Here is a 25,014-nt window from a genome sequence, read left to right on the forward strand (position 1 = left end):
TATTTTTTACGAATTAAATATTTATCATAGCCTAACACGGAGAAAATGAAAGTAGGGTTTCGATATGTTGGTCATGTTTCACTTGTTTTTTTTATCTGGGAATTTCATAGACTTTATTTTTAACTATAATAATTTTTTTTTCTTTACTCCACTCTATGAAGATGAAATTTCAAATAAATATTATTTTAAAAATTATCGTTTATTTATAGATTTTTTTTAAATTCAGATTGTAAAAATGTTTAGAGCTTGCATGTGTCTACATAATAAATATTGGTGAGAAACTTTACCTGCAGTTTGAAACTGCATGCATATGTGCAACGACGATTCTCACGCACACCTTAGACTATCCAGTTTTAAAGAAAACATGATATTGTAGCCAAAAAAATCTTACAATTATTATTCCATATTTATGAAATTCTTTTATGTTTTTTTCCTTGTAATTTAAAATAATTGAAATACATAGTTGTTCAATTAGCATAAAATAGTATAAAAACCACAATGACTTTTAAGAGTGTAACCAGATTATGCACATTATCAGATTTTGAATTCTTATACACAACAATTTTTTTATATAAAAGAGAGATAGAGAGAGAGTTATAAATACCTTCTATAGAAAGCAAATATTGTTTACAAAAAACATTTTTTCTTCTTATAGTTTACATACACATTTGCCCACCTGTTTTCGGGATAGGTGAAATGAAAATAAAACTTTGGGATATAATGGAACTTAAAATGAAAGTAAAAGAAGGTAAAAGATGAATAGGAATATATAGAACTATTAAAATTATAATTAATAACAATCTTAGGATAAAAATATTAGGATTTAGATTTAGAAACGAAAATTAGCTTAAAGCTTAATTTAAATGTTAGGTAAGAAATTTAAATATAAAAACATTATTAGTAATAGTTTGTTGGAGAAACAAAGTTTGCATAGTCTCTAAACAATGCCTACTTTCAGCAGAGAGATAATAATGTAGGGGAGAAGGGGAAAGAGATAAAAAAGAAAAACAAACTAAAAATACATAATTATAAAAAAAGGTAAATTAGTCAAAGTGCTTAGCACTGCTAATCTAGCATTTTGCCAAAAAACAAAATATTTAACAAATCATTAAACGATAACTAAATTTGCGGCGAATTAGCAGCCGTGGACGTTGAGGCCATGTTTGCATTAATAATATCATCACTAATCGCTTTCTGGGTGTGTGTTGCTGTGCTCGTTGTAGTAGTTGTGGTTGCAGCAGCTGGCCCTTGGCTAGACTGTTGCTGTTGTTGTTGAATATCATTGTCATTCGATGGAGAAGCCCCGGATTTTTGTTGCATTTCCTCCTCTTTATTAGGTTTCTTTTTTTCGTCATCTCCAGTCAAGGGGGCAGTCAAGGGCATGTCCTCATCATCTTTATCCTCTTTCGTCTCTTTTTGATTTTCAGGTGAAGTCGTTGTGATGTTATTACTACTGCTGTTGGTGGAATTACAATTAAAGGCACTGCCTTGTGAATTATTATTGTTACCACCGTTACCGCCGCCACCACCTTCATCGCTACTCTCCGGTATTGGAGTTGTATTCTGTTCACTTTCCATGGTCTCATCGAGTATATTTTGATTTCCAGCATTATTTGGAGAATTACTTTCCTCCTTTTGCATTAAAATCAAAATGCTTTTAATGTATGTCTCCATGGTTAGCAATAGTTTGATACGCTTCTCATGTTCATCCATTAAACGTTCATCAGCAGATTTCTTTGTGGGGTTTTTATCATAGGCAGAGGAATTTGATGCTGCAGCAGCAGCCGCTGCCGCCGCTGATGTTGAAGGTGTTTCCAAAAGACATGCCTTTGGTGATGGTTCTTTGTTCTCCTTTGTGGGTGATTTAATAGCCTCCTTGGGGTTGTTGTCTTCCCTACTGACAGTTTTACTGTCCGTGGTCTCCTCTATCTCTTCCGAAGAAATTTTAGGTTTTTTCTTAACTTCTTCATTTTCGTTATCTTCCATAAGACATCTTTTTAATGTTTCTTCCTCTTCCATCTTGGGACAATTTTCTTTAGGTTTTGTGGCAGTTTTTTCATCCTCATCATCGACTCTTTGATCTTCATGGGTTTTTGATCTATCATCGTCTTCTTCCTTCTTGCTGGTCACCGGATCAACCTCAAGTGGAGTTTTATTCAAATCTTTATCATCCTGTTCTTTGTCATCGTTGTCTAATTTCAGCTTTTTATTGGGGAATAATTCTGAATGTGGTACCAAAAATCCTATGTTAGGAATATAAAGCCAACATTTTAACAAAGATTTTTGTCTTACCGTCTTCTGCAATTTCTTGATATCGGGCGCTTTTATACAACAAAGCCTTTAGAGATCCTCTAAGTTGTTTACGCACCGATGCTGGTATACCAGTGCACTGGGCAAACACCCTTATGGCAAATAGATCACCACATAAGTCATCTAAATCTTCCTTAGAATGCATAGAATAACTAATCGAGTACAAGAGGCGTGCAATGGGTAGCTGGGAAGAAACCTGAAAGATGAAATAGAAAAAAACACATTGAAATAGCCTTCCAAGGTTTCTCGTATAACTTCCTTACCTTGGGATAATAAATTTCCAAAAATCCTCGAATATATTGATCACTTAATGAGACACGACAATCACGCAATATAATATGTATATATTCCACTAAGTATTGAGTATTAAGCAACAATTCCGCATATCTAAAGAAAACGAGACGAGATAAAGATACATTTCCAAAACCTTGGTTTCAATACTTACTTATTAGTACTCTTATTATTATAAATGCCAACCCAAAATTTGGGGAAATAATTAAAACCCAATGGCGCAGCTTCTATAGCCGCCAAACAGCTCAACCGAACCAGGGTGTCATTCAATTGATTGGTATTTACAGCCATTCTCATCATTACATCCAAAAAGTCATGATAGGGCCTATAGAATGCCTCCACCTGGGCATCATAGGCAAAGTCTACACCACGATGCAGTAGTTCGCTGTGTGGTATACACATTTGCACCATCGGTCTTGGTGGTCGTGGCATATTTTTTGCCATGGTGGGCCATGTTGTTTTTCCACCTCTACGTGGAAAATACGGACCGAGGGGACCAATGGCATTGGGTGCACTGGCCGCCGATAAATGACAGTTAAGTAAAATTGGTGCCAAAATACTGGTTACATCCAAGTTGGGATTACGCACAAGTTCCTTAAGGACATCCAATGCTAGACAACATAATTCAGGTGGGCTGTAGGTATTTAAAAATGTAGCCAATCTCTTGACGGCATCGGGAAGACCCTTTAGCAGAGCTGTATGCTGTTGATGTTGTCGTAGAAAATGTTGTTGCTGCAATTGCTGCTGCATTTGTTGTAATTGTATCTGTTGCATTTGTTGTTGTAACTGCTTTTCTTTCTGCTGCTGCTGTTGTGTTTGTTGGGGAGATGTTTGTTGCGATTGTTGTTGTTTTAGTTGTTCTTGTTGTTTTTGTAGTAGCTGCTGATGTTGTTGCTGCAACTGTTGCACCTGTTGTTCCAATTGTTGTTGTTGTTTCTTACTTGCATTACTATCGAGACGAGTACTCAGGCGCAGAGTGCTCAAAAGCAGGACCATTTCACTGAGCAGCTCTTGTAGGTCGCCCGAAACATGACAAGCCGTGGCCTCATGATGCATGGAATGTAATGTGTGCAGAGCCTCAAAACACATCTCCAAGCCACCATTATATATGACCAGGAGGCGATCTTCTTCATTGTCAACTGAAAGCGCCAAAAGATAAAATGTTAGATTTGAACACAATTTGAAGAGTTTCAAGTGAAATACAGAAAAAAATGTTTAAAGAAGTAAAACAGTAAGTATTAGGGCCATTATTACATGTGTTCTTTTACTATCTGATGGATTTGAAAACGCAAAATAAACTTATTTGGAGGCTTTAAAAATATAATTTTTACATTGAAAGTTAATGAAAAGAAGCTCCTCCTTGAAATTCAATCATCACTTTTAACTTTAAGTAAACCGGAACGCTATAAATCTGTTCGGTAAATCCAAACTATAACAAAAGAAGACTTATAATATCGGAGGTTAGTCTGATTTGTCGACAGAGATATGTTCTCATCTTGTGTGAAATAAGACTTTAATCTATGGACAGATCGAATACCGGCTATACATTATTTTTTAGAAGGTTTTCGGAATTGTGCCCCTTTTTGGAGTTATGGGCTTGCCGACAAAAATATAAAATTTGGGGCATTTATCTTAGTCGACGTTCCGAATATATGCGAAAGTGCTGAACTTTTGCAGAGAAAGACCGAAACAGTCCATTTTGGAAGTGGATCTAACTTTGGGAGTCATAACTTTCGATAGTTATTGTGCCAACCAGCCATTTCAGTTGGATACCGTAGGATTTTTTGAGCTTTTGGATTATTATGTAAAGAATATTATGTAATAATAAGAAACATGGACAGGCCCACGATCTGGCCATCTTCGAACTTAAACTAAGTGTGCATAAAATATGTTTTACAAAATCGGTTCGAGATTTATCGTGACAGGCGGTGTAAATCGAGCGCAAATTGTTTGAACGGATATCTTCCAAATATACTTGGGGGTCTAAAGCCATTATTTCGATTTTTGATCGTATAAAAGTTATATATACCAAGTGGTGAGGAGGGTGGTGCCGGACTGAGCTAAATTTTCGATGTTACAAAAAAACAGCAAACTTACCCAATATTCGAAAAGCATTAATCAATGTACCCCAAGATACTCTGGCATCCAGCCCCGTTAAGTAAGCTGACAATGTGGTGCGACGGAATGTGGTGACTTCATGTTTTTCCAGATCACTGGCATCCATGTGACGTGTGGCAAATAGGGTCATCAATTTAAAAAGTTCATCTACAGCGGCTGCATATTGTGTGGGATGTGGAGTGATATTCTTGAAGGCCCATTGTAAATTTTGATGGGCAGCAAGTTGGCGTGTTAAACTACGACTTTGTTCACAACATAGACGTAATAAGCCATAATAGGCTGGTAACATGGCACGGTTATAGGCCACTATTTCTGAATCGTCATGATCAGCTCTGTGTGCGAAAAAATAAATAATAAAACTATTTAAAGGAAAAGTTGTGCAAAATGCTTACAATATGTAATTAAATGCTATATTTCTTGTGATTTCTGGACAATTGGCAACAATCAAGGCATTTTCGGGACAATCGACAATTGTGTGATGCCAAAATGCTAACAGAGCATGTTTATTGTGATGAGCTGGGACACTTGGCTCTGACAAACGAGGATGAAACAGATCCCACAAAGCACGCATATAAGGGCCCATCTATAAAACGCGGAAATTAATAGAGCTATTATGAATTATACATTAGATTGTGTATATATTACTTACCATAAGTTTTTCAGTCTTGGAAGCCATACAATATGCCAATAGGCTAAAGTAAGAAGTTAATTTTGTTGTACCATGGACACCAATATCAGCATAGGCTCTTGCTGGACGCAATAAACGTAGCAACAAATTAATAATATTGTGTAGAATTATTTGAGCATCGTTATTAAGTTCGCTATAAAGTACACCACAAAAGAAAACATTATAGAATTTACATGGAATTCAAATAAGTCCACCACTCACCGATATACATGAGATGATGAAGACGATGATAATTTGTGCAATGAATGTATACGGAAATTAGCCCTAAATGGTTGTGATGGAACCAGTGAGACCAATAAATAAGCAGCAGCTGAAATTAATTCGAATGCTCCATATAATAAAGCAAAATTATTTCTTGAAATTTGTGTTGTTGTAAACATACCATTACGAACTCTTGAATTGTGATGGGCCAGAAGATATTGCTCCACCCATGTATCAGCCGATTGTAATATCCAGGCATGGGCTATTTTATTTTTGGGTGCCTGAAATGCTAACCAATCCAGTGCTGATTGTGGACAATATTCAGCAGCATCCCAAACACGTTGCAAAACCAATTGTGAAAAACATGGCAGGCCAGAGGGCCCACCTTGAGTTTCGGTAAGTAGTGTTAACAGCTTAAAGAAGGGACCACACAGTTCGGTGTGTTTTGTTACCGAACTAAATAACATGGTAATTATTTGATTGGCCAAACGTTCATCCCAACGACAAAGGGCATGTATTAGGTGCCTGGTTTGATGAGGATTGATGTTATCCTTGATTTGTTGATACAAGAATGGAAAACCCTGGAAAAAATAAAAGGTAAAATATGAAAATTTGTCAAATTCCAAATGTATCGTCTTTCTTGCCTTTCCCCCAGCAATGGCATTATAGTCTTTGGGTGATAATTTCAAACGCAAATCTGGTCCCCTTGATCGTTCAACTAAACTGGCCACCAAGGCAATCATTTTATCTAATGAAGCTGGCCGGGTCTTATCAACAGACAATGCCTCATCTGAGGAATTATCATCGTTATCCGAACCAACCTCAAGCTGTAAAACAAATGTGATTTTAGTAACTTTTATTCGAAATTACAACAACAAATCTTAACTTACATTATCATGTGTCTTATTGCCTAAATAAAAATCGGCAACACTTTTTATAACGCCAATACGTAACAGGAACAAAGTTTCCTCATCACCCATCCGTGAAAATTCAAACAACAAGCCAAAGAATTCAGACAGATTGCGTAAATGTGCTTTAGCACCATGTTCCATTAGTATGGTCAATGAACTTATGAAACGTGTAACACATGAAGCTGTACCAATAACCTCTTTGTCATCAACATCCGATTCGGTTTTTAAATATAAATGAGAATGGGAAGGTCTGTAATATAAACAACAATATTATAAAAACAAATAAATCTATAAAGTTCTTAAGATATATAATAACACGGGAAAGGTTTAAACGCGTAAGTGTCCGTAGCTTGTGTGACCTTCTCTAGTCTTAGCTACATATGTATTTCCTAAACATGGCATTGTTTATACAAATGTTTTTCAAACTTAAAACAAATAACGCCAATTTGAACTTAATATTTAGTTTAAATGCTAAAGATCGTAAAGTCGATTCACTCATTTTATTTATTAACTTTGAGTTGAGTATAATACTCCCTAATAAAAGAAAACAATGAAGCTATTCCTTTCTGTTGCAATAATTGTGATATTTTCCTCACAAATATCTGCATTTTTGCCCATACACTCTGCGGACTATGGCGGCGAAAATGGCCTAACCCGTAGGAATAGTTTTCTAAGTGAATTGGAAATTAGTTTGACAGAAACTAAACATCAATTTTTGACATTTTTGGATAACATAACACAGGTAATAATCCTTCTTCTAATTGATCTAAACTTTTTGGTACTAAAATGCTTCATTAATTGGATTTTTTTAGAACCTTTTGGATATCTTTTCTGTGGATACAAATCAACAAGAAGAGCCTGTAACGACTATAAAACCTGCAACTACTAATGAACAGAGTACTACTACAAGTAGGCCTCCCTCGCCAACAGCAGAGCCTGTAACAACTATAAAACCTGCTAAAACAAATGAACAGAGTACTACTACAAGTAGGCCTCCCTCCCCAGCAGCAGTAGATTCAACAACCATGTCGCCTCTTCCGTCCTCAACAACAAAGATCCCATTATCTACGACTATCAGCATAGAATCTACAACACCTATTGCTGAACCATAATTTATAGATTTTTTAATGTTTGAAGCAAAAAACGTCTAAAAAAGTAAATCATCAGTAAGTTTACCTACCAATTGACCTCAGCCTGTATATGTACAAAAAAATAGCTGCTCGGAATTTTAAAAATAAATATAATTAATAAATAGTTTAGAAGTTTCCAGCGACAACTTTCAGGCAGTTGTTGGTTAAGTATCACAAACAGTTGTTGTTGTTGTTGTAACAGTGTTTTTGTTATGTTTATTTGTTCGTTCCTCTGTTCAATCTGGCTCTGGGTCTATCTCCAGTTCCAGAAAAGTGGCTGCTTCGATGGGATGTAGCCACAGATCCACCGGAGTTAGGGTAGGTTTGGCGGGGCAGTTAAAAAGGTGTTGTGTGTCGTGCGGGCCCATGCCGCATACTGGGCGACTGCAATATCCCGAGCGTAGTTGAGCCAAAACTACCCTGGTTTGTCGTGGCAGCTGACGCTCCTCATCTGCGATAGATGGAGGATGTACTCCGAGTACTTTATTCACACTATAATTGCTTAAGGCCTTGGCAACTGCGTCCGTGTGAATGCTATTCAATCCTGCTTGATATGCTTGTTGATCTAGGGGTTCTCTCCTGTATCGTTGGACCTCTCCCTCTAGAGCATGGATATCCTTCCTGATCTCCCTGAATGGGCCGGGCCTACCCACAAGATGGTGATTGGGATGGCTTACACAATAACATCCAAGCAGGTACTGCAACATCCAAGCAGGTGTTGCTTTACAGGAAGAATTTTTGCCTCCTCATGTAGATGGTCCGATGAAGATTTGAGGAGGCACCCTGTCGCTGTTCTCAGGGCGGCATTCTGGCAAGTTTGAATCTTTTTCCAGTTCGAATCACACAATCTCGGGGACCAGACTGGAGCCGCATAGCTTACCACAGACCGACCTATCGCGTTATACGTGGCCAACAAGGTTTCTTTATCTGCACCCCAAGTGCTGCCGGCCAGGGACTTGAGGACCTTGTTCCTACTTTTCAACTTGTCGCAGATAGCTGTGGCGTGTGAATGTAGTGTCGAATGTGACCCCTAAAATTTTAGGGCAGTTTGTGGTCGGAATTCTGCTACCGTCGACCACGACATTCAACTCACGTCCAAACTGCGCTGTCCATGTGGTGAACAGAGTGGCTGTAGATTTTGTGGGGGAAATCTGCATATTCCTCGAATGGAAAAAGGTGGTAAGATCGGTTAAATAGTTGTTCACTCTCACAGATGTCATCAGGATAGGTACCCGACGCCAGGATCGTGCAATCATCTCAATGATTGGAGGGGGTGGAATACAGGAGAGGTAGAGGTTAAACAGTTCCGGAGATATCACCCCACCTTGGGGAACTCCCTGTTTCACTCTACGGGGTTTGGACTTCTTATTCCTGAATTCCACGTACGACTGGCGTCCACACATATAGTTGACTATCCAACGTTTCAAGCTTGGCCGGAGGGTTGTCTGCTCAATGTCCTCAAACAGCGTGGAGTGCCTGACTGTATCAAAGGCTTTTGATAAGTCAAGCGCCACCATCACTGTTCTATCGCACGGCCATCTCTGGTTGAGTCTTTTACAGATATATGTGGTAATGGCGTGCAGCGCTGTTGTCGTGCTGTGCTGCTTACGGAATCCATGTTGATGATCGGCAACTTGATAGCTATTTCTGATACTGGGGAGGAGCAAGGCCTCAAGTGTCTTTGCTACGGGCGACAAAAGCGAAATCGGTCTGTACGATTCACTTTTGCTGGCATCCTTGCCTGGCTTCCGTAGTGAGACCACCCTGCCCATTTTCCAGACTTCGGGAACAACGAGGGTGGCTAGCGACAAGTTTGGTGAGATACTCGACTCCCGGCTCATCCAGCTGCTTCAACATTACCATGGAGATTCCATCAGGGCCCAACGCTTTGGATGATTTAGCGTTGCTGATGGCATTGGCAACATCATCCATTGTAAATTATGGTGGTTCATCCTCGGCAGGAAGAGATCTGATGCGACGTAATACTCTTCTCTTCGCCCTGTCACTCTCGGGATGCTCGACAAACTGTCGATTGAAATTACTTGCGCACCTCTTCGGGTCAGTCAACGTAACGTCGCCAAACGTGACTGAGGTCCTATCTTCCCTTCTTCCAGGGTTCGAGAGTGACTTAACCGTTGCGCACAATTCACCTATACCGGCTCCAATGTTGCAGCTCTTCAGATGATTTAACCATTTGTTCCGCTTATGCTCGCCGACCAGCCTGTTAACTTCCAGTGTCAGCTCCCTGACTCTGGGGTCATTGGGGTTGATACGACGAAGCTCGTTTGCTAATCCCGTCGCCTCTGCTGGGAAATTTGGTCTTACTTCGGGTATTCGACCAGCAGGGATATGGCGAGTGGCTGCAGCAGTGATGATGTCCCGGAACGTCCTTTCCGCTACCCGAACATCAGAAGGATTGGGCAATTCTCTGAAGCGGTGATTGGTGAACTCTCTGAAACTCGGCCAATCAGCTTTTTTATGATTGACGAACGTGCGGCGTTCAGAGGTGATGAAGTCGGGTGGTCTGCTAATGGAGACAATTATGGGGAGATGGTCTGATCCAAGGGAAATGACGGGTTGCCAGGTAACGTCATTTGTCAGACCAGGTAACACGATGGTTATGTCAGGCGAACTGTGACACTCTCCTCTAATTCTGGTAGGGGCGTCCTCATTGACCGTGCAAAACGTAGAGCTATCAATCTGCTCAGCCAGCGCTGTACCTCTCTGGTCGTTTCCGAGGGCCGAATGCCACATCTCATGATGCGCATTAAAATCCCCCAAGACCAGACGATTATGACCTTGCAAGAGCGGGCTAATGTCAGGCCTATAATCAGGGATACAGCTATTTCTCGGCGGGATGTATACATTCAGCAACTCTATCTCGGCAGCTCCACACCTGACTGCTACCCCCATACATTCCATGTATGGGTCATTAGGGGCAGGCTCAAGCGAGATAGGTCTGTATTGGACAGACTGGTGCAATAGGAAAGCCAATCCCCCATCTCCACTTCTGGTGCGATCTTCCCTCAGAACATTGTAACCATCACAATGCTCTAAGCTGTGGTTGTTGTTCAGCTTGGTTTCCTGCACCGCCGCGACCTTGATGTTCTTCCGACTCATAAAATCTACTATCTCCTCGATCTTACCTCGGAGTCCATTGCAATTCAATTGCAAAAAGGCTGCATTTTCGGGGATTGGGACAACAACGGCTGGTGTTAAAGGCTGCGTGTGCGGTTGTTGTCGAGGGGACTGCGGGGGAGTTTCGTAATCAGACGACGAGGGAGTCTCGTAATCTGACGACGACTCACTGGGAACTGTGTTCACACAGCATGCAGCAACATAGTCCCTGTCGTAGTCCCTCACGTGGACGAGTCCAGAGCAACCCCTTAGATGCACCCACTCCTGACATCTATTGCATCTCACCGAAGGTTGGATGTGGGTGAAGATGCGAATGTGACAAACTGAGCACAGATATATTGGTCCTGGGTTTTCCTCCGTCCCGGCTCGTACCAATAGAATTCGGAGCAGGCATTCCGGGATATGCTGCTCCCAACACAGAAAAACGAAACAAATACGAACACTGAGGTGGCAGCCGCTGGCCGGAACATTGGTTTTGTGTTGTTCCGGGTCAATCCGGTACGAAAGAACCCGCTGCCGTGGGATTGATCACAAACAGTGGGTCTGTTTATTTCACTGACAAACCTAGACAACACCTTCTACACAGAATAAAATGTTAACAAAGACCACAAAGACTATTAAAAACTTTTGTGCGAGATATGTATAAAGGAGTGGAAGGATGGGCCATGTCGGGCCTCATATCTGAGGCAGCATTGTCTCCCCCTAGCAAAAAAATATGTAAGTATATAAGAAGCTGGCTTAAGGGTTTATAGCAGTTTATTGAGCACAATTTTCATGATTTTTTAAGGGCCTCATTAGTAGACAAAAACCTTTTAAGGTATTTTCTACTAGGCAAAAGTTATTTTAGGGTTATCACAAATAGACAGAAAACCTTTAAGGTGTTCTCTAGTAGACAGAAGTCCTTTTAAGCTGTTCTCTAGTAGACAGAAGTCCTTTGACAGAAGACTTTTTAAACTTACAAGTGTCCAAACTAAAATGTTTAACTTACCGCAATCTTTGAATGACATGTATCACCAAACGTTGGAACATTTGCCGAACCATTTGATTTGGACATTGAATTAGAACTTGTACTGGCCACCATGGTTCCATTGACATATGTGTCAAAAACCATTCACAAGCCTCCTGGCTGGCATTAAATTGTTTTGTCAAAAGTTCCACCCAAGGTACCATGGTGGGCTATAAGAATATACATAAAAAATGTAAATGATAGATCAGGCCTAAACATATTGTAAAAATATTAAAAGTCCTTACCTTTTCTTTGGCATGTATAAATGTTTCAATAAAAAACGAAACAGATAATTTTGCAGCCATACAAGTGACATCTTGTTGGGCTATTAAAGTTTGTGGTATATGGCCACAAATTTGCCACATAAAGCTATAAAAAAGATGCAAATAATTGCACATATTCCAAAAACAATTTACAAATCATGGACTTACTTAAAATATGTATGTTCAAATATATTACGATCTTGTAAAAATTGTCTATTATCTTGCCATATCCAGTCTTCTAATTCTTTGCTTAATTGTGGTCTGATAAAATGATGTTCATTTGCTTTATTTGACATGGAGGATGATGTGGTGGGTGATACTGCAACAGCAGATGACGTTGATGACGATGATGATATTGTTCCAGTTGATGTCGATGGTTTTTCGATTTCTGTGTTAGGTTTTTCATTTTCTTTTGCCTTTTCAGATTTTTTACTGCTACTATCACATTTGTCTTTCGAAGTCCCATCATCGATTTCAACTTCCATTTGTGATGATGACCCGTCCTTATCTTTTTCTTTAATGGGTACGCCGCTTTCCTTTTCTGTTACACTTTCATCGCCACGGTTTTGTATTTTCTCTTTGAGGATCGTTGCAATTGGTGGCGAAGCCAAAAGATGTGCATGTTTCTCCTTTAGATGTTCGGGCAATCTTCGTTCATAGAACAGCATATAGGCCGAATTAGTTTTCTCAAAACTAAAATCTAAATATTTTTCTGTTACAGAATCGTAAGTTTTGCTCTGTAATAGAATAAAAAAAACATGAGTGCATTTTCAATTATATGTTACATTTGTGTTATTGCTGTTATTTACCGTCATTTCTCCACCGAAACATTCTGCTGCTATTTGTGATGGATCAAAAGGTTTCACTTCGGCGTCATTGAAAAGGAACCAACGATCATGCTGCATTGCAGATTTGTTGCGTTCTTTAATGAAACTATAATAGTGGCCACCATCAGCAGTACCGGTGTGAACGGTCACACCAACCAGCTCATATCTATGAGAGAAATATAAATCATAGCATATTAACATAAAACTACCAACCACTTCCACGCAAATACTTACTCTAAACATTCTTCTAGATCGTCCTCCAAATCGTTTGTATTTCCCTCTGCTTTTCGTTTTTCTCGGTCCTCTGGAAAGTAAACAAAAACAATAAATAACCATTTCAATCTCAACTCCCCCAACAACACCCACCCACCTTTATATTGATGCGGCATTAGCGTTTTCTCAACATAATCCGACATATTTAAACGCATGGGAAAAGAAAAGTGGGTGTTGACTTTCTCCTTCAACATTGTCACCATGTTGAACGTATAACGCATTGTATTGAAACACAATATCTGTGGCAATTTCTTAAAGCAGGCCCGTTTCTCGGCCCTTACCTTTTTGCCACACTGTGAACAGGTGTACATATTATCTCCCTCCAAGGTGTCTTTGACAGTTACCTCATCCAATGATTCTTGTAAATTACGCATATCAGCTACTTGGCAACGTACCGTATAAAATTCTTCAGCTGTCCTAGAGACATGATCACAGTCCAAAGATACGACATTATTACTTAAAGTACCACAAAATAGACGTTTAACTAAATCCTTAAGATCGGGAGTCATTTCTTCCAGCTTGGAGACAAGATCAATAAAAAATTCAGCCATATCTTTTTGTTCTCCGGTGTTTAGTGGCTGATGATCCATTTGATAGACACGGCAAAATGACCTGGGGTTATACGCTTTGCGTTCAGATTCCAGGAGATAAGCAAACATGCGCTGCAACTCTAATAGAGTGGGTGCATGTTTTTGTGCCTTGCCGGGTGGTACCCGCAATACAGCAGCTCTAGCCTGTGGCATCATATAAAGATGTTGTATACAAGATGCCATATAGCAAGTGGCGCCCAAATTCGTAAGACCTACATAGCCACACTCGGATCTTCCCTCATCACGTGGCCAATAGTCCCAAGGGTATGGTGGTTTTGGTCCCGGTGTATGTTGTGCCAGTAACTTTTGATGCAAGAAAGTGTAATTTTTGGGACAATTCTTACACAGCTCCACCAGCAGATCATATGCTGCCGCCCGTGATGTGGCTGATTTGCATTTAGGTTTTTGACGATTATTCGGTGAGGGCATATCGAACAAAAATTCAAATATCTTTTCTATGAATTGTACAGCTTGTGGACTGAACTTAAAGGTGGGATCATATTTAACTAAATTCGACATGAGATTTATGAGGCCAACCAAGCCATCATCCTGCATACCATAACGAGTTTCATAGAATTCGCGGGTGAGTATACTTTGGGCCACGGATTGGCATAATTTTTCCACATCAATGGCATCTTCATTGTATGATGATGCCTCTAGAGAGGATTTTACCATTTCGGGGGATAAGGTATCGACCAATCGAGCCAAGAGCCAAAAATAATCACGACATGCTGGTCCATACGGCTCTTTTCCATCATCTGTCAACATATAGGGGTTGTGATGATTGTAAGAAGTCATTTTTTCCGCCACAGGCAGGAAGGATATCAATTTCCTTAGTAATGGAGCCAGCAGCAGTTGATAACTTTGTGAATTGCCCAAACATATGCGATAAAGTCCAGCACATATTTCACGCCTCACTGCTGGTTCAGGATCTTCCAAAATGAATTTTTGCACCCAATTACAGTACTCGGCATGTGCCCACAATGACTTTCTGGCCTCAGCAGATGCATGCACAAAACTAACCATAATATTCATGGCGAATTGTACAACTTGGGCTCTGCCCCAAAATCCAGTTCTTAAGTGGTGATATTGATAACTTGAAGTGGTGGCCAAATAATTGCTATACGCCTCATCATTCAATATCGAGGATAAGCGCCTTAAACACGAATCTACAGACATCATTTCGAGCATAAATTCTTTTGGTTTTGAAATGGAAACCAGCATATCTTCATGATAGTCCTCTTCAAAACCCAATAGCCATAATATGCGCAATAGGCTGGCCAAGCAGTCATGGCGCCATTCATTCAACAGCTCTTTGGGATAGGAGCTTTGCTGTAATTGACCCGATATGAAGATGTCATAAAGATGTTTCAAACCACCACTGCGTATAAATACTTCACTCCATTTATTATCAACAGGTGCTGATGTTTCCACCTGGGTCGTCGATGAGGCATGGGCAGCAGCACAATCAGTTTTCTTTGCTTTCTTGGCCATGTGTTTTATGGGACTACTGGGTTCTTTGTCACTTGTAGTCAGATGATTACCCGATGTGTTACGCTGCTCACTTTCCGGTGTATTCATGGAAACCATGGATGAGTTAGCGCCAGCCTCCTTTTGTCCAGCCGCATCTGACGACATATCCTTATCTCTTTCATCACTACTCATGTGTTTGGGCGAGTCTTCCTCTTGTTGATCTTTATTATTATTGCTTAGAGGACTTTCAACACTGTTGCGCCTTCTCGCACCAGATGATATGCTGCCACCGGCACTTCCAGTACAACTACCACTTCCGCTGCCAGAACCAGAACAAGTTCCGGCACAACTGCTGTTTGCCTTTTTTGATTTGGAAGCAGTGCTGCCAGCACTACCGCGACTTGATTCTACACTTATAATGTTACCATTGACACCGCCACAACACGGGGCACCTCCTCGTTGCTGAAATACACTATGCAATGCCAAACTCTCCACAATATGTAGTGAATACATAAATTTCTGCAAATTGCTTGGATCCAAGAGGTCACATAGCTTTTGTTTGATTTCTTTGTGTTTATTTTCTTTCTGCTGTTCTTGCCCACTGTCGTATTGATCACATTCGGACAAATCATTGGCCAAACCCTTAAATGCATCGAGTATTGTGGGATTTGTTGGCAGTATTGCTAAAATATCCCATACACGTCGTGATAAAATCTGGGCCTTAGTATGCAATTGCAAATTATTCGGTTGCGGTTTCATATCGCCCAAAGTTTGCATTAATGAGAATAGCTTTTCAAAATATTTTGGCTGTAATAATAATACTGTTGGTAAACATTCTTTGGGCGGTGGCGGTTGCATAGATGGATGGTCGATATTGGTTTCTTTGCGTCTGGCACCACGTCCACCCAGGGAGACATATACAATCTGAAAAAAGGGAGGGTAAGAAAAGTTAAAGCGAAAGTGAATTGGAATAGTTGTTGTAGTTATTAGAAATGATGTGTTGAATCAAAACTTTCTTCCCAGGAAATTTAAAATGCCCGGGCGGGGCAGACTATATGATCCCATGCATCACTGTGAATATGTGAAATATATTTGGAAATATGGGAGCTACATAGACCGATTTTAATATAATTTACCGAATTTACCAAATTCCCAATTTCGTTAAAATTGGTTCGATTTAGCCAGTTTAATGCAAGACAAAATTTCATCACACATTCCTAATTCCACTGAAATTGTGCATGCGTACATATCGAGTTTGGTGCATCAAATAAACGAACTAAGCCGAAACCTATATTCAAATCTCGACAGAATTCAATATTATTTGGCAATCTTACTTCTAGACCGAATTCGGGCACACATCCCAAATTTAATTTCATCAGACATACAAATTGATTTTTAGCTGAATCGGAAAATAAATGTCAGTTGTACGTTGCGAACGAATGGACGGAAGAACGGACATGTATAAATCGACTCAAAAAGTCATTCTATGTATATCCCTAAAAAGAACTAAAAATTGAAGTGGTGGGGAGAATTATAGCAGTTCGTCGGGGGGTAATAGACTTACTGTTTAATGGTACTCACCTGATTATCCTTAAATCCAGCATCCCCTAATGTCCGTTCATCGTATTCCGACGAAAGTTCCTGTCCTTGTGTTATTATGCGTAATGGTCCTTCGCTTAAGAGAAGACCCAAAACTGGGGCTGATACTCCAGAACTAGAAGTACCTTGTAGGTTCTCCCACCTACATAAAGCAAATAAACATTTATTACAAATTAAACTTAAAAACATATTACTTACCATTTCGATATTTCGGCTTTTAAATCAGCTATCAAGTCACAAGCATGCATGTGTAATATGGATTTTTCAGACAGACCAGCTGGTTGCAGTATAATTCGTATAGCAGGTCCAGAACCTTCATTTTTAAGATTACTATGGGAGCCAATGCCCTGACCCTCAATGGCCCAACGACGCAAGTGGAAGGCATAACGCCGGCGAAAGGTATCCAAATGGGTATTGAGTAGCATTAGACCACGTTGGACACACATTAAGGCATTCTCATCCTCATTATTACTAAAATAAATTTTTTTAAGAATGATTTAATATGCTTATTCTGAACGTAAATTTTCCGCCGTAAGTTTATCAGCAGAAAACATAATTCACGGGGAGTTTATATTCAGAATAAGAAGGCTAATAGATTTTTTTATTTTTTATGTTCAGTTTATTTTATTTATATTATTTTACTTTATTTAATTATTTATTTATCCTTGATATTTCCACTTACCATTCCAAAGCATTGGCAGCCTGTGTAAGATGTTCCATGCATTGTGATACAAATTCTTTTTCCAGCCTCAATTGTTGCCCCATATAATACATGTTTATGTATTGAATGGCGGCCAGTGATACTTCAGATGTGTGTGCCCTCAGTGCAATTTTCCACAGATGAAACATACCCACAATGTTAGATGAATTTGTTGATATGGCATCCATTTGCTTTTCATAATGAGCAATTGCCATACGTGCCAAACTGCACAATTGTTGAAACAAACCCAATGCTACCATTGAAAAGTCCTCGGGTCTTAATTCCGGTAATTTCTTCAAATACAAATGCTGCAAGGCATCCAAACCCAATGCATGTTGATCTCCACCCTTGGCTTGACTTTGTAACCAAGAGAAGTAACAATCACAGCAATCTGCATCATGGGCTAACCACTCCCACAAGGCATCCACTTGTTCCAGACTCAAACTAAAAAAATACAAAAAAATAAATAAATAAAAAGATTTTCCCCAAAATATTTAATTACCGAAAAGTCTTTGGCGATCCCATTGATGAAAATATGGATGACAAAAACTGCAAACGCACCGACACCTGTGTCTTGTGTGAATACAATGACAGTTCATTTGAGGCCATTTGTTGTTGCTCCCCCGATGCCTTGGCCACCAAATATTCCATATGCCGTTTGGAATAATACTTGATATTGTTGAAAAAATGATACATCATACGATGTTGACGTTCGGCCCACATGGTAACCTGATGTGTATCCGATGGACGAAATTGTTGGAATGATGCAAACAATTTGGGCAGTAAACGTAGTGAAACAATAACACTGCGATTATTGGCTAGATTTTGTAGACAACCTTCAATGAATTTGGTGCGCAGATGGCGATCATTACTAAAGCACAAGAGAGTGGCCAGTGCTTTTTCAGCCTCCAGGGCCAATGATTCGCCAAGTTGACCCTGTTGAAAGATAAAGTTAGGGTTATTGTAATTTACTTTATTTAATCTCATTACTTACAATTTTATCATCTTGCAATAAATCCCATAGCAGTGTATTTCCCGGTTGACAGACATCATTGATTTTAAATGTTGGCTGTTGTGGCGATATGGATGAAGTTGTAGCCTTGTTACATTCCTTACTCGTTTCAATATCCCCCTCATTGCAGTGTTTACTGGATGCAGCATTCGTTTGAAGACCAGCTGTTACTGCTTTGGCCATTGCTGCAGCATTTGCCTGTTGCTGCATGGCCAATAACGATTGTTGGGCATTTCCCGTGGCAACAGCTGCTACCGCCACAGCTGCTGCCGCTGCCGCAACATTAGCATCATTCTTTTGCATAGACATTGCTGTGTGCGCCGCAGCCATTGCCGCTGCTGCCGCCGCCAAGGCAGGTGGCATACAATTATGTGATACCCTTTGGGCGTGAGAACTTACCAACTGAGCAATTTCCTCTTCACATGGCGATACATCTTCATCATCAAAATCTGCTAGATTTTTCTCGGATTTATTGCTCATTGGTGATGAATAGCTGCCTTCATTTTCAGCCCCACTCAACAGTTCACTGATATGAGTTTCAGCTATAGCTCTTATGTACGGACCACCACCATGTAAATGTGTCAGAACTTCACCTGACACCTGGCCATTATCACTGCAGTCATCGCTGTCATTAAGCAGCTCAGCTTCTGGATCATCACCATCGTCGCCATCATCACTTGATGCCTCATCCTCGCCACCATCACAGATGGCCTCAACAATTTCATAAGCCAAACGTGTTAGCGGCATGTTACTGTTGTTCTTACGTGTCCGTTTACGTGATTTCTTACGATGTAATGCAATGTTAAGAGATCCTTGGGTCATGTCATCTTCACTACTGGAATTGTCGATGATATTTACAATTCGATGATTTTTCATTCTGTAAAGGGAAAATCATTGGTAAGTGAATTGGCTTTGTGTGCAGATCACAACGAGCTGTAGTGCGATTCTCTAAAAAATTTGAGTTACCGACAATTGTCGGTAAAATTAAAATGCTAATAATTTTGGTAATTACCGATGTTTTTTGGTAAGTTAGCGACGAATAAAAAGCTGTCGCAAAGTTCTACCGATGTCAAGAGTGTTGTCAACTTTTATATGAACTTTTTGTCGGTAACTCAAAAAAATCTCACTATCGGCCACAGACAATTCTGACTTTGTATATCTTATGTTCCATTTTCTGCGAAAATTAATACTCTCCGAAAATGGATCTTCAAGTTCCGCCTACCTAGCGGCCGGAATTTAAAAACATCTTCTATAGAAAGATCCTAAGTTAGGGTACAAATTACCATTTATTTCCCTACAACTTATACTCAAACTGAAACCTCAACACAGGTTTAGGATTTCTCTTGAACTTTGACAGTCCATAACTCGGAAAGTAAACACTTCCGGTGCTAAAGTGTTGCAAATTTGCAGTTGTGCTCTATTTTTGAAGCCTTTTTACAATCAAGTCAACCTGCGTTTGGTAAAAATATGGACTTCTTCCGTAAGGAACCCCTAAAGCGAAGTTAAGCCATCTACCAAACAAACATAACCGATCAAAGCGGAACTCTTAAACTGTACTTTTTTACACCTTTTCAGAAATTCGTTTGTAGTTTGAATCATTCGATTCCATTTGAAATTCAAATTATTTATTCTGTAATTCGAATTATTCGATTTGAAATTTGAAATATTAAATTTGAAATGTAACTCAATACTCACTTCTTTTCAGCTTTTGAAATGATAATTTTCAAGTCATCTTCGGTTAAATCTTTTCCAATTTTTCCCAAAGGAATTATGGGTACTTGACGCCTGCGTCTGGCCTGTTTACAGGGTGATACACCAGTATCCGATGAACATACATTTTCAATGTCTATGGGACTTTTACGGGCACTAGCCAGACTGCTGTCATCCCCATTACCTTCATCCGAATTACTACCATCCATGCTGCCACTATCCGAACTAGTAGCTGTTGCATTTGCCGCCATTAATTCTTCTTCCAAACTCAGCTGAACACTATCCCGTGACCAAATAAGTTTAGTTAAGGCCGATGCAATATAAATACTTTGTTCTGTATGTTCTTTGGGATCCATGCGACACAGCAGAGTATACAAATACATGGCCGGTTTTGGAGCTAAATTCTTTACCAGCGATGGCAAAATATCAAATATGGCCTTTGAAGAATGTTTCAGCTGCTGCGTAGCTTGCCATATAAGCTTTATGTGTTCCTCGGTAATTTGATTTTCCACCGCCAAGAAATTCAACACAATGTGGGCTTGTTTCAATACCTCTACATGTAAATTGGGCCCAAACAAATGTTGGATTATTTGATTCTCTGTTAACCAGTTGGCAATCTTTTGGGCCACCACCTCAAATTCACCCACTGTTTCGATTTCACCAAATATGTTGATGTGGGCGTTAATTTGGGTAATACCTAAAATAAGAAACAAAAACATACATCAGTGATATAAACATTTAATACTGTATTTGAACTTACCTGCCAATCTCATGGTTAATGTTGTTGATGTGAAATATTTAAAGGCCAATGCCAAACCTTCAACATCAAAACTAACCGATGCATCCAGGGGATCCCTTACAGCTGACCACACAAAATCCGCCATGGCCCTGGTGGCAGCTGTTCTAAGATTTTGATCGGATAACTTGCACATATATTGTAAAATTTTACTCCTCAGGGGAACATATAACTGGACAATACATCCATAATGCAACCATAGTTTTATATTCGAGACTGTGGCGGTAATGGCATGAGCTGTGGTTACTGGCAAATCAGGCTGATCAAAACACAGTTTCATTGCTGCAAATCCATTGGAGTTACAAAACAGTGTTGTGTTTCTCAACAAATGTACGGGTATTTCATTATCATGTAAATCACAAAATATGGCCAAATGTTGTGCCTCTTCAGCCGATATATCATCTAAGCGAGCATGTGTACTATGTTTATAGGCTATGTACAGTGGAAAGTTGAGCAAGAAGATTTTGGATACCAATAGTAGTAATTTCTCTACTTCGGGTAATATCCAAGGTTCTTCTGTGTGCTGTGATACTGTTGAAGATGAAGGTGATAATGAAGTTGATGGATGTGGGGTGCTTGTTGCATCCGCCGCCACCGCTGCTGCTGCTGACGATGATTGTTGTGATGAGTCTTCTGGCGATTTCGATGATACAGCTGCTGATGAACTAGACTGTTGCGGTTTTTCATCTTCCGTAATGCTACCCGACTTATCGGTAGTTTTACTATCTTTTGCATTATCTGATTCCTTCTGCTTTTGGGGACTACTTGAGTCCTTTACTTCTTCGATTTTACTTTCTTCTTTCGTTGCTGAACTGGTAGTTTTCTCACCCTCCTTTGTTTGGCCGCCTTCTGCTGTAGAGGAACTGCTGGGTGGTGATTGTTGGGTCTGTGAAGGTGCTTGAGTGGCTGCAGCATGGGTTGTGATCTTTTTGTAGTCCTCAATTAATCGTTTAATGTGTTTCAAATGATGAACGGCAAGGCATATCATCGACTGTATGAGTAAATTGAAACGTTCGAAATTCTTGGTGTCGCGATACAGACACATACATTGTCTTTGTGGCCATGCCTGTATATAACCAAAGGCAGTTTCAATTTCACTTTTATAAATTATTGAATGTTTGGCATCATTGCTGGTTATTCGTGCCTCGTCTGAAAAGAAATGTAGAAAACGAAAGGTTTAAAATTTGCCGATCAGGTTGAAAATCATAAAATGTATATAGAGCAAGACACAGACAAAAAATATTTTCATCTTGGGCAGACTCAAACCCAGCAAAGCTTAAACCGAGATTTAGGTATAGGAGTATTAGGAGTATTGGCCACTTTGAAACACCCAATTTCCAGAAGTTTGGAAATCTCCGAAGTATGAATATGGGCTTTTCCCATCTGTAACAAACATTTCTAAACTAGTCCCCAAACTGGACTAACACCGTTTCTTCAAGTTAAAAATTACACTACCATATTGTGCCCTTCTGACAAAGGATTCCACAATTCAAGTTGAATTCCAAATAACACCGGCTTTTTCACATAAACATCGAACATTACATTTTTTCTCGTAAATTACATTCCCCTTTTCTCTATACGACATCCAGCACAAAATTCGCATGGATTGTCTGTCTGCAAGGCGTTGAACACAACAACGAAACACATCCTCTTTACATTAATATTAACTTACACGACTCCAATAGCTGTTGGAAATCTGAACAAATATCACACATATTTCCACTCATGGCCTACGTGGAAAATCCAGAACTCCAAATAACTGATGAACAGAAGATTTAAGCTTCTTCTCTCAGTTAGCTCTGCGTAGAATTTTCCTCCTTTTTCTAGCCGTGTCGTTTTTTCTCCAGCTACTGTTGCCTAAAATTTCAGTTTTTTCACTTTCGGCACCGTTTGCATTCGATTTTTTATTGGTTTTTTTCAAACCCCATTGTATGTTTTTGCAAATTATTTACTTTTTTCCGCAATTTAATTGTAAAAATGTGGATAAAATTAAGAAAATTGTACAACGAATTCATTCACTTTTCCTATTTTTTCCTTGCAAAAATAATTCGCCTGTATAGAGTGTATAGAGAGTATAGAGATGGAATGGAAGAGAAGGAGAAAAAAATGTGGCATCACTGTATTTCATGCACCAAACCCTCTGGCAACACTGAGTACATCCATTGATGTGAAAACATGAAAAACTATTGGTCTGTTCCATTACATTTTTACTTTTGAAAATGGTAAAAAAAATAGTAAAGAATAGCATACACTATCAAATGGGCTTGTCCATCCGATGAACTCCTTCTGTACGTGTGTGCTTGATAAGTGTGTAGCAAAGCATTCAATCTGCAACCGAATTCTTCAAATTTTCCTCTAAAAAACGAATGAACTTAAACTTTTTTTATTTCTTTCCAAACACATTTGCTCTGTTCCAGTACTGCAAGAATCTACTAAATTGTACTATTTTTTTCGATAACATAAAGGAAAAAACGTTATCGTAGTAAAAAATAGTAGCTTCTTGCAGGTTCTGGAACAGAGCATATGTTTTCTTTTTTCAAAATTTCTTTTTGACAATTTTGAAAATAAACCATATTCGTCGGATTGATCGGGTTTCATTTTGAAAATCAAAACTATTTTGATTTTCCTCAATCCATAAAATACACACACACATTTTCATATTTAGAAAAATTTACACATACTACTACAAATGTTGACATCAACATTTGATAGTGTATGGGGCGCTTAAAAGTTGTAAACTGCTCCCATATGAATTGTATTGTGTCTGAAATAATAGCCCGTTTCCACAGTACGTCGTTCGTTCTCTATTCGTTGTTCGACCCTCAAATACGAATAAATTACTTGATTCCCCATTCAAAATTCTGAGAACGAACGACGATTTTTCTACGTTGTTCAAGTAGAAATACTCTCCGAACTACGATAAAATATGTCTCATCTCTAACTTGGCGTTTACACAAGACAGACTGTCTGCAAATACAACTCTGATTTACTAATACATACAAACATTTGGCTAGTTGCCTCGACACTGTCTGATAATTTTCGTAGACAGTAAACATGGACATTTTTGAACAAATGAAAACAAAACTATTTCAAATAACAAAAAAGACAACAACAAAAAACAAAAAAATATATATGAACGGTAAACAAAAAGAAATCGACAATTTTCATTCAAAATTTTACAACTGGTTTTGCAGTTGTCTGGACGCCTACTTCACACAGGCAAGTTTTGGGTTTTTGACAATCAATACATGTACTCAACTGTCCTGTCATGTGTAAACGCAGGGTAACAAATGAAAGCAAGCAAATTAATTATAGCTGTGTTCCTTTACTTACTTGAGGTTACAATTTTTACCATTTGTTACCATTTTTAACCTGCAAAGCGTTCCTTAACCCCAAAAAGTAGTCAACCTGGAAGCAATTTTTAAGAGAGTGAGAGAGGAGAGTTAGCTCATTTGGAGTATTCTGTTAAAAACCTGCTCCCAGAGCATCAAAATGTAATCACTACCAAAAAGCATGAAATTTACACTATGAACAACGTAGTTTTTGTATTATGACCACTACCGTCAATATAAGGTCGTACGTATACTTTTGTAAGTGTCATTTTTTGGTTTTTGTAAAATTTACCGTTTTTATATTATGGAATATACTTTTGTTATATTAAATATTGTTTATTAGTGAGACGAAATAAACCTGTGTACTTGGATTTCATAAATATCATTACTTTTTCTAAAACCCGAGATTTATGGGGCGTACATATACTTATGTAAGACTGTGTACATATTTCTCCAAAATGGATGCTATGTAACTGTCCAAAAGTGATTCAAACACCTCCCCGATCCTCGGATTTGAATCATAAAAAATTGCCTCTATAAAGCTTCAAGGCGCTGGGGCAAAAAATAGCTTTTGTAATGAATTAAAACAGAAATAAATGAATTAAAAAACAAAAAACAATTTATGGAGTATTTTGGAGACAAATAT

At 39.0% G+C, this 25,014-nt stretch overlaps 2 protein-coding genes across 2 annotated transcripts; one reads left to right on the plus strand and one right to left on the minus strand.

Moving 5' to 3' along the window:
• Positions 1-373: 373 nt before the first annotated feature.
• puf (ubiquitinyl hydrolase 1 puf) lies at positions 374-23,124 on the minus strand. Its single transcript, XM_073961790.1, has 25 exons — positions 22,709-23,124; positions 21,001-22,185; positions 20,226-20,937; positions 18,513-19,407; positions 18,021-18,454; positions 17,501-17,962; positions 17,017-17,289; positions 16,801-16,960; positions 13,254-16,143; positions 13,118-13,187; positions 12,866-13,049; positions 12,225-12,793; positions 12,039-12,162; positions 11,776-11,963; positions 6,499-6,769; positions 6,253-6,435; positions 5,790-6,189; positions 5,609-5,717; positions 5,369-5,540; positions 5,112-5,302; positions 4,699-5,051; positions 2,756-3,740; positions 2,574-2,697; positions 2,293-2,506; positions 374-2,222 (listed from the first exon to the last, which is right to left on the minus strand). The coding sequence occupies exons 1-25, from the start codon at positions 22,761-22,763 to the stop codon at positions 1,120-1,122; spliced, it is 12,306 nt and encodes a 4,101-aa protein (XP_073817891.1). The 5' UTR covers positions 22,764-23,124; the 3' UTR covers positions 374-1,119.
• On the plus strand, positions 7,070-7,669 carry LOC141390929 (uncharacterized). Its single transcript, XM_073963858.1, has 2 exons — positions 7,070-7,261; positions 7,332-7,669. Exons 1-2 carry the CDS (start codon positions 7,070-7,072, stop codon positions 7,629-7,631), a joined length of 492 nt encoding a protein of 163 aa, XP_073819959.1. The 3' UTR covers positions 7,632-7,669.
• Positions 23,125-25,014: the final 1,890 nt, after the last annotated feature.

The sequence above is a fragment of the Musca autumnalis genome, unplaced genomic scaffold (assembly GCF_047663935.1).
Source record: "Musca autumnalis isolate F117 unplaced genomic scaffold, ASM4766393v1 scaffold_1, whole genome shotgun sequence".
In the NCBI taxonomy this organism is placed as follows: domain Eukaryota; kingdom Metazoa; phylum Arthropoda; class Insecta; order Diptera; family Muscidae; genus Musca; species Musca autumnalis.